Below are 11200 nucleotides of genomic sequence, written 5' to 3' on the forward strand. Positions count from 1 at the left end.
TGTAATAAAATCATGTGTAAATTAGACATAATTAACCCTGAATACACAATAAAAACACCAGTCATAGTGTAATGACCCGTTTGGTCATTTTGAGAATGAGTCATCTCTCTTCCATAAAATACTCTCTCCAAAAAAAAATTAAAAAAAAATAATAATAAAAAAAAATTAAATTATAAATTTGGACTATTCGATAACTATGGTTAATTAGTTGAGGGGTAACTTTAAATAATTAATTTGATTGATAGGCTAAACTGTTAATTTATTTAAATACCATTATGACTTAGCCTATATATTAAAATAGGCTAGTGAAAGTTTGTCATTTTTAATACTTAATTAAGTAGAAAAGAAAAGAAAGAAGGGAAGAAACCTACCTATTGCGGCGAAGACAGTGCAAAGAACAACCGCGTTCTTTAGGTAAGATTTTGTAGTTGGGTTTTTTTTATGTATCCACGTAGTGATTTTCACGTGAATAAGTAATATATATGTATAATATTCAGTGAAGGAGAATGAAGAATTGTGGGGTGGATTGAGAAAAGTTTTCATGAGATAATTGGTGGAATTGGTATTTGGATAATATAATATATCAACTCAATAGGCTTGGTTGAAAAGTTAGATAGAAGTGATGTAGTTATTAAGTAGCAATCATATTAATGCCCAATTATTGATAAGATATGGGTTAGTTCCTGCAAATTGCCCTCTTGCAACGTTATTAAGTTCACTTTCATTTTAACTTATGCCGTTAATTATCATAATATGTTTCATATTTTAATATATTGAGATACGTAATCAAATATTAGGTTTATTGTATTAAACGAATATCATTAGATTTATGTTATTGACAGAAATTAAGGCTTAATCTAGGTATGAAATTTAAGAAATACGGGAGTTGACATGTTAAGTGACATCAAAATTAGGAACATGTTTATAGATTTGGATAGGTTTTGAGTCTAGGCTAGACATATAATAATATGGGTGCTGTTAGTTTCGAAATCTTATTGTGGTTATTTATTATATTAGATTATACTTATTTGGAGGCCCAACGAAAAGGGAAGGCTCAAGTCCCGGAGTAATTGCTTGATTATTTGAGGCAAGTGAATTTCTAAACCTCAGTTTAAGTTTATAGATGCTTGTATTTCTGTGTTATGTGTATTAGGGAATAATGAGAATTAGACTGGATTATTGACTATATGATTGACCTTAAAAAATGGAGATGAGGGGTAGAAAATGGTGATCTAATAACATGTATTGGTGGAATTGATATGTTATGATTGTGGATTTATTTTGGACATGTGAAATGACTATGTTGATGTGAGATAGGAAAAATTATGATTGTTGTCATATTATTATCGTGAATTATATGAACATGAATTGATTGCATTGGTTCTGACATATTGTGTTGAGATTGAAAATGATATAAAACAAAAGGGGTCGGGCCACACGCTCCGTGGCAGGTATTATGAAATAAAGGGGTCGGGCCACACGCTCCGTGGCAGGTATTATGAAATAAAGGGGTCAGGCCACACGCTCCGTGACAGAATATATATATATTGAGGGGATGGGCCACACGCTCCCTGGCAGGTTACATGGACAGAAATGTCCTCCATGGGTTCCGGACTGTGATTCAGCGGATGTGTACTAATAGGACAGACATGCATCATTTCATTGCATTGCATCGCATTTTGTTGATATTTGTAAATTTGTGTTTATCCCCATATTGCTTTGTGTGCTGAACTTGACTTGGTATGATTCATTGACGAGACTATTGATGAGTATTTGTGGACTGTATTACTGTTATTATTGTACAAGTGTAGAGTTGGACTGATTTTATGCAGGTTGTAGTTAAGGAGGTTCGGTTGGGAGGACAGGAGTATTTGTATCTATTAAGCTTTGCTTAGTTTTAGTTATCCACTTGCTGAGTACCGTGTTGTTTGGTACTCACCCCTTGCTTCCACACTTGTGTAGGTTATGAGTCCGGACCTGTTTGATCTTCTAGCATTTTCTACTACATCCGAAGCTATCATTCCGAGTGTCGAGATAGCTGTTACATCTATCTAGCGGACACCTCTTGCTCTTTTCTTATGTTTTAGTCCTATTCTAGAGACAAAGACATTGTGACTGTATTTCTTTTCGTACTTCGATAATAAATTAGTGGCTTATACACGTGACAACCAATCTTGGGGGGATGTTGAGCTTCTTTTATGTGTTTTCGCTTAAGTTAAATTTTGATCCTTTTCTTTTTCTTCCGCATCTACTTTTCGTTGGGTATTAGGCTGACTCATCTCGGTGGATTGAGATGAGTGCCATCACACCCAGATTCGGGTCGTGACACATAGAGGCAAATAATGAAGATACAGAAGAATTTAGTAAACGGGTTAAAGAATTGCTAAAACTACAAGTAATAAGAAGATCTACTCTAAACATAGGTCTGCGGCATTTATGGTTAGAAACCATAGTGAACAAGTAAAAGAAAAGGCTAGAATGGTGATAAATTATAAAAGACTAAATGACAATACTAGAACAGATAGAAATGTATTCCATTCATAAGTAAATTGTCGAAGAATTTACTTATGAACATAGAAGTTATATATATATATATATATATATATATATATATATATATATATATATATATATATATATATATATATATATATATATATATATATATATTACCCCAAATGTGTTGAAAATCTCACTTTGGTAGTTTCGGGGTGAAATCTCCTTCCAACGCATTAGAATTTTATGAGATTGGATATCATTTTTCCATACTATTGTTGTAGTGTTTCAAACACTGGTCTCTCCTCCCCAAAGCTAAACGTGAATACCCTGATCTTGATTGCTCGATTGTTGCTTATTATTCGTATTAGTTGTTGCCAATTTTCTTCTCCATTTGGACATTCGAGGCATCCTATAGTCCATCATTCTTTGAGGTTACATTCCACCAAGTCTCCACCAGAAAGTTATATAAATATATTTGACCAAACCCCATCGACCAATAATGTCCATTTTTATTTAGATGTGTTACTATTTCTTATGTCAGCCAAGGTCCAAGCTATATTTTTTATTGGGGCATTATACAATGTGAAATTTCTATAAATTGGAACCTTAGTACAATTCTGTGTAATGAAGTATTGTGAGTTTTTCAGTCTCTGATTGATATTTTAGTCATTTTGTATTAAATTGATTTGAAGTTCTCTTTTACATTACCCAAAACAAGATAATGTAGGATAAAGACACTGTTGGAAGTGATAAAACAAACTATTGATGCTCTTACTTTTGTAGAAGCTATCAAGAGTGCAAAGAAAAAGGGTAAGGAGAATAAATTAGCTAATTTTGAAGTTTAACAAGGCATGGAAAAGCAGGAAAAAATATTTAATATAAATATCAAAAAATTAAAAATGTTGTTTTACTAGAAGAGGTTCATACAACTATTTGCTAAAAAATTCTGGAGATTTAGTATGATGCACTAATTTTTTTTTTCTTTTTGACCTAGTGTTTGCTTATCTAATTCATGAAAAGTATTTTAGGCATTTATTTTACGACAAATAAGATAACATGGCTTGTTTGCTTTATTTATACATCTTTTTGCTACTCATCATTATCACCAAACACCAATTTCAATGCCCTAACCCCCCCTTATCCAGTATCACATTTTGTTGTTTTTTTTTTTTTTTTGAAATATCTTGAACACACAAAAATGGGTCAAGTATCTGACATATATGGAAATTAATGTTTATTAGTCTCAGAGTAGTTCTTTTTGTAAAGCCTTGCATATGTACATTATTAGTCCATTAGATATATAATTAACACACACCTCCCAAGTATATTGCGATCATTGTTTAGACAATAATACTTTTAAATAATGCAGATGTGTTGTATTTATGAGCTGAGGGAATTTCTTGCTCGCATTACTTCCATACCCAATTATGTGTGGATAAATAGGTAAAGATTAATGCAAATTTGAAATTGGTAATCCACCTACCGAGCAATAAGTCATTAGAATATTTTATTCTACTTGTACATTTGCTAATTGAAAGAAAAGGTTTTGGTTTCCATTTGTTCAAAAAAGAATTGTACCAAAAAGTGAGTGTTGTACAAAGATTGAGCCTCATTATAGTCCAGAAATTTGACAAATTTTGATAGCCATATCCTTTTAAGGTATTTGTTGTTGTAGGATCTTCGCCGTTCCCACATCTCTCCTCCTTTTATTTTCGTCCAATCACTTTTCGTTTGTATCTTCCATTATTAGTAATCAAGAATTTAAATAAGTCAAAATAGGTAGAGAACATTGAAGCATGAATCTTGGGCCAAAAGGCTCACACTTTGAAGCTAAAATGTCAAAAGAGATAATGAATTTCAGAATCGATCAAAAGGGACAAAGCGTGAGACTCCTTGCCACAAACCACTCTAATTGATGGCTCAACTCTATTTTATTCATTAACTTGTCGTGTACGTTTACACGATTTAATTTGCCTCCTAGTAGTTTTTGGTCACAAACTTAGAAACTACATCTATATATATAATTAAAAGAAAGAAAGCCTAGCTTAAGATCGACACATGTGGTAATAGTTAACTAACTTTAAAATTTCTACAATCATTTGTTTTTTTTTTTACAAATTCAGATTTTAATAGTTACTTTTTCTTTACATTATAAGATTGCTATTTTTCTACGTTGTTTTATATATAGGTATTTTAAAAAATTTCAACATTTTTTTTGTAGAAGTACCAATTTTCAATAATTTTATAATTGCGGTGATGGTTATTTATTATTTAATCTAATTTATGGATTTAATATTCAAATTTTAATAGTTACCTTAACTTTGCCCCTTTTATTGAAAAATCTAAATTTTGATAGATATCTTTTGAAATATCTAATTTATAACTATTTAATAAAAAAAAGTAATTTAAATTTGACAACTTGCAATTTAAAAAATACATAATTAGCTTAGACATGTTACATTTTCTTTATTAGATAGATATTTAAAAAAGTGTTTCTAAAGAATTAGAGCTATTTATATTTTAAATTTAATTTAGAAATAAAATAAAGGAGAAGAAACTTTAGTTGCTTAGGATTTATAATATTGATTAAACTTATTGAAAAATCTATCGTTAGAATTTATGAAAAAATAAAGAAAAAACTTTTCTATTTATACTTTAAATGAATTTTATGTCACAATGTGTCAGCTATTAGTGCATCGAGCTGTCGCTTTTAATGTGTCAAGATATTACATAATTTTGATAAACATAAAAACTAAATGAAAAAATAATAATTAAAATATCATATAAGAAAAAAGGTTTCAAACAATAACAAAGAAGAAAGTGATTTTGAATTGAGATATAAAAAATTATTCAGGTGAGGTCTCTTTTTTTTTTTTTTACGTCGGTTGTTAGTTTTAGTTTTTTCTTTTTTTTTTTTTTTGAAAAGATTTAATTACAAAATTCCTAAACTCCCATTAGCATATGAATAAGAAAATTAATCCCACAATTCCACGTCTTCTAATATTCGAAATCTTGCACTCACTCGAGTCTTATTAATTTACTTGCTCACACAAATAAAATAAAACAAAACAAAAGGAAAATTCTCCTCTCATATTTTTGCGTGAAACTATCTTTTTAAGATAAACTTTCACTATAAAAATTTATATTTTCTATATCTATCTATCTCTATTAAAGCAAAGACATCTACATTACATTCAACCAAGTGAGATAATTAAATTTAATTATGTGCATGATTTATTTAGTTATTTGCCTTATTTTCTTTTTAAAAAAATTAGCCAAAAGAATACACACGACAATTTTTAAGGGAAAATTACCCTTTTACACATAATATGATGCTATATTTACTTTTATTCCCTTCTACATCAAAAAATTTCCAAATTCCCTCTTTTTCCTTTCTCTCTCTATACCTCACTGATACATCCGCCTCTTCCTTCATCCTTGCCCTAATTTGCTCTAGTTAATTTGATACTCTTCAACCGTTAATCAATTTCAAGGTTCCAACTAAGGTATATTTTAATCTTTCCTTATATGGAATTTCACTTCATCCTCATTCAATTTGATTTCTCCTAAAATTTGTATATTTTGATTTCTTCTGAAAATCTTTGAAAAATCTTCTAAATTTTTATCATTTGCTTTCTTCTGTAAATCTTTCTATTTTTGTTTCTCATACCTTCAATGATACATATGGAATCCGTTCATGGTCTCAAACAGTCCAATAAAAATCAAGGAATTCTTGTTTCTCCTGGTTCTGATTCGTCTTGGGAAGGTTACGACGAAGTTAGATCCAAACATCGTAACGATCCAGCAGTGATGAATAAGCTACGTGAGAAATTGAAGTCGAAAGCTACAGTTAAACATGCACCCAAAGAAATAGACAACAAGATTGAAGGGGTTACAACACGCCCTAATCTCCCAAAGGTATGGGTTCAATTAAGTTTTTTGTTTTAGAATGAAAATTTTGTGAAGGTTTTAATGATTCTGATACATATCATTTATGTATCAGATACATAATGTCTTTTTAAAAGGAATTTTTTTGGAGATTTACTATTTCTGATACATCATGTTTAAGTGTCAGTTTCTGATGTTTTAAGTTTTAATGATTCTGATACATATACATTTATGTATCAGATACATAATGTCTTTTTCAAATGTAATTTTTTGGATATTTACTATTTCTGATACATCATGTTTAAGTGTCATTTTATGTTGTTTCAAGTTTTAATGAAGCTGATACATATCATTTATGTATCAGATACATAATGTCTTTTTCAAATGCAATTTTTTGAGATTTACTATTTCTGATACATCATGTTTAAGTCTCAGTTTCTATTATTTCAAGTTTTAATGATTCTGATACATCTACATTTATGTATCAGATACATAATATCTGTTTCAAATGCAATTTTTTGAGATTTACTATTTCTGATACATCATCTTTAAATCTCAGTATCTGTTATTTCAAGTTTTAATGATTCTGATACATCTATATTTATGTATCAGATACATAATGTCTTTTTCAAATGCAATTTTTTGGAGATTTACTATTTCTGATACATCATGTGTAAGTGTCATTTTTTTATGTTTCAAGTTCTAATGATTCTGATACATCTACATTTATGTATCAGAATATAATATATAACTGTTTCTGATACATCTTCTGTATGTATCAGAATCTCATCTCATGCATCAGATATTTTAATGCATATGATACATCGTATTTATGTATAAAGTTCAAGTTGTATTTAACCATTTTTATGTCAATGCAGGGAATGAAATATGTCATCAAGAAGATCCCGTCCCACCCATTGAGATTCGGAACGACATATAGGGCTAATTTTCTTGATGATTTTGAATCATCAATAGGTGAAGAAGGTATAAAGTTATTTAGGCAATCCATATTTGGTCACTACTTAGATATGCCAAACTGCAATTTTCAAGGGCAAATCATCAAATGTCTCTTACTTCTTGAGGTAGACCAAAAAAACAAAGAAGAATTGCACATTCGTCATGTGCAGGGTAATATACTACGATTTACAATAAATGATTTTGCCATCATTACTGGTTTGCGATGTACCGGTAATATCAATGACTTTCGGTATTCTGATGACCAAACAAGTGAATTATTGTCTTTATATTTTCCTGGTGCCAAAAATGGGGTCAACAAAGCTCGTTTCGTTGAGCGTTTTCTAGTTGGAGGATGGAAAACAAACGAAGACGCTGTTCAGATGGCCATTCTCTATTTCATCCACACTTTTGTTTTTTCTCAACTAGGTGATGCACCTATATCTGTTGATGATTTTAAGATGGTAGAAGATGGTAGGTATGAGCAATATCCATGGGGGAAAATAGCATTTTCAAAATTGATAAAAGGAATGCGTCAGGAGTTTTCATATGCCAAACAAATGTATCGTCTAGGCGGCATGTCATACGCTCTGAATGTTTGGATATATGAATGTGCATCTTAAGTTCCCTCTGAAATTGCTGTAAGAGTGGGTAATAAAATTCCCAGAATTCTTAAATGGCGTGTTGTCGCCGTGAAGCCAAAATTTGAGACCTTCATGTCTACCATCTTCAGTGAGGTACATGCTTTGAATATTATTCGTTTATGCACTGATTCATTATACATAACATCTAAGATACATTATATATTCATGACTTTGATACAATATAATTTGATTCATAAAGTAGATGTATCAGCTCATATATTTATGTATCAGGATATAAATGTATCAAGATATAATGTATCTGATACATATACTTTATATAACCTTTCTGATACATATAATTGTATGTACCAGAAACTCATTTATCAGTATTTACAGCTCATGAAAACTCTATCTTATGTATCAAATTATAATGTATCAAGAATTACATCTCATGATACATCTGCATTTATGTATTAGATAATGTTGTTTTTCTATCAGTTTCTCATGTATGAAGGATTAATGTTTCTGAAACATCATGTTTATGTATCAGCATTAACATGTATTAATTATTCAATTATTTTCTGACAATCAATCAATATTTTTTGCAGTATCCATGCTCCAACATTGTCCAATCTCAACATGAAATGAAATCTATTGTCATTCATGGCAGCCAACAGAAACCTGAAGCTTCAACATCGGCTGCCAAGGTCAATTTCAGAAAACCTCATGAAGTCCCCGGATTTGAGGACTTTTCAACAACACCACCCACAGAATTATTAAAAAGATCCAGTCATGTCGCTGATACATCTTCTCCACCTCCTTCCAAAAGAATGAAGACTTCCCCTACTAAAAAGTCAATTCAAGTAGAAACAGCCAACATGCACAAGGATTTCATACCACCAAAATAAATCAGAAAAGCCTGTTTCTCCTGACAATGTACCAGGGGCGAAGTCAGCTGTAAGAGGTGAATCTTCCGGTCATTCGGATCAAATTATTCATATGCAATTCAAAGCATTGAAGAAGTCCATAAAGAAGTCTCTAAAGAGATACGTAAGTTATTACTTTAAGATGTATCACATACAATATACTTTTAATTAGGTGATACATTTTAATTTTTCATATACATGTATCAAGGTTGACCGGAAGTTCAAGCGTTTGGAGAATAAAATTGATTCAAATCACATTGATATTTTGAAAGCCATCGACAGTATGGCGAACCGAATGACTGGCACATCATCTCAAGTTAAAACAGATGATTTTGATCAAACATTCCATGTGGTTGAACAACAAGAAGCACCTACTGGATTGGAGGTGCACAATTTTGCAAATAAATCTGACCCACCCCAACAAAATGACCAATCTAATGTCCAGGAAGATATTAAGGTACATACATCATGTAATATTTGATATTTATGCTTTTAAACTTCTGGATACTTTTCATTGTCATGTATCAATGTAAATTTTATTATGTTTTCAGGGACCTGAACCATCCACCATGATAAAACAGGTGGACAATATATCAGAACAAAACATTTCAGCAGATGTTTCAGAATTATTTGATCAACAGGTTTATTCTGATACATTAAAGGTAATGTATCGGAAACAAATTGATGAACAATTTGATGCTATATATATATATATATTGTATAAGCTCAACCTCTTTAAATATATATATATATATATATCTAGATATTTAGTACATATATATCATAAGTAAATGTTATTATGTTTCCAGGAAGATGAACCATCCGTCAAGATACAAAAGGTGGATGATGTATCACAACATAACATTGTAGCAGATGATGTATGATATCAGCAGATTTTTTATTAAGTAATTGGTTTTTTAAGATAATGTATGATATCCGCAGTTTTTTATTAAGTAATTATTTTTTTAACATTTGTAGGAATCGAAAATATTAATTTTTACACCACAATTGAAGGATGTATCATCACACCAAATGGAACCACAAAGAGCAGATACTGATCAGCGTATTGCTGATTCTGATACATTACAGGTAATGTATCAGATACATTACTGAGATAAAGCAACATTATTAAGTTTTTTAATGACGTTATACATTACATGTAGAACACTGGAAAGAAAGATGGAAGAGTAGCCGATGATAAAACTGACAAAGTAGAAGAGCAAGTTGAGGAGATTGAAAATAAAAAAATCAAACCAAGCACATCGGAATCCAATACTTCAGCACCATTTTCGACCGAAACTCTGGATGTGATAGATGCTCTAATATACGGACTTCCATTACCAGCCATGCCATTGACAGGTGTTAGTCATGAGCAAGTTCAGGATGAATGTCTATTACGCGATAGCCAGCTACTAACCACTCTTCCATCAAAAGCCAATATATTGTCTGACGATGCGAAGACACCATTTCGAAGAAGCAGGATTCCTTCGAAGATCTTACAGTCGCCGTATCTTTCAAACTTTGGGTCGAGTGAAAAGGGAAAAGAAAATTTGTCAGCTTTTATGCATCAGACACACCCTTTTGAAGGTTTTGATATATGCTATCATCCCCCATCCGAGCTTGTCACAGACTACTCTCAATGGATAGATAAAGGACTACTAAAATTGCATGGCAACAAGTAAGTATGATATATTCAACTTATACCCATACAAGTTGTGTATTATATTTGTTATGTTATTAAACTACAAGCTTTCATTCAGAAATTCAAAGGAGGATCATTACAGATCTAAGTGCTCTTCATTCGGCTTTGAAAAAATGGACTTTGTAGTGGCATTTCCTAAAGATAAGAACTGGTTCTACCTAATGTCACAGCCGAACAGATGTTGGAACGATGAGATAAAAATTTCATCATAAATAATATGATACAACTCATACTTACTACCTGATACATACAGATTAATGTATCTGATACATACATAGATTAATGTATCTAATACATACATAATATGATACATGATGCTAGTTGTTATATAACTAATACTTTCTTAAAATGTGCAGCACATCGATGTAATATTTTACTATCTTCGGAAGAAATTGAAGATGCAGTTGATCAATCAGTATTGATACACAACGACAAACTGTATTTTCAAAATTTACATCGAATATGCACACACATGCTACTATCACCTTCCACCTAACATTTCTACACAAGAAGATATGGCAAGGGCCACTGTTACAGCTCATCACGAGAGATCCATGAAGAACATAATAAGAGATTTCTCAATACCAGCCGGTTTGCCCTGGCATTTGGTAGATGAGGTATACATTCCAGTAAACTGCGACAGGGAT

General features: G+C 31.2%; 1 protein-coding gene across 1 annotated transcript; it reads left to right on the forward strand.

Annotated features, from left to right (window-relative positions):
* Nucleotides 1-7802: 7802 nt before the first annotated feature.
* LOC129890524 (uncharacterized) lies at nucleotides 7803-10533 on the forward strand. The gene is made up of 8 exons (XM_055966063.1): nucleotides 7803-7903; nucleotides 8009-8078; nucleotides 8534-8632; nucleotides 9060-9308; nucleotides 9403-9513; nucleotides 9661-9729; nucleotides 9830-9940; nucleotides 10015-10533. Exons 1-8 carry the CDS (start codon nucleotides 7803-7805, stop codon nucleotides 10531-10533), a joined length of 1329 nt encoding a protein of 442 aa, XP_055822038.1.
* Nucleotides 10534-11200: the final 667 nt, after the last annotated feature.

This window comes from Solanum dulcamara, chromosome 5 (genome assembly GCF_947179165.1).
Source record: "Solanum dulcamara chromosome 5, daSolDulc1.2, whole genome shotgun sequence".
NCBI lineage: Eukaryota > Viridiplantae > Streptophyta > Magnoliopsida > Solanales > Solanaceae > Solanum > Solanum dulcamara.

What these genes read in the sequence shown, in the direction of transcription:
- LOC129890524 (XM_055966063.1), top strand. Translation starts at nt 7,803, where the DNA reads ATGGTAGAAGATGGTAGGTATGAGCAATATCCATGGGGGAAAATAGCA. An exon ending in ATAACATTGTAGCAGATGAT is followed by an intron (nt 9,730 to 9,829) that starts GTATGATATCAG and finishes TAACATTTGTAG; the next exon opens with GAATCGAAAATATTAATTTT. An exon ending in CTGATTCTGATACATTACAG is followed by an intron (nt 9,941 to 10,014) that starts GTAATGTATCAG and finishes CATTACATGTAG; the next exon opens with AACACTGGAAAGAAAGATGG.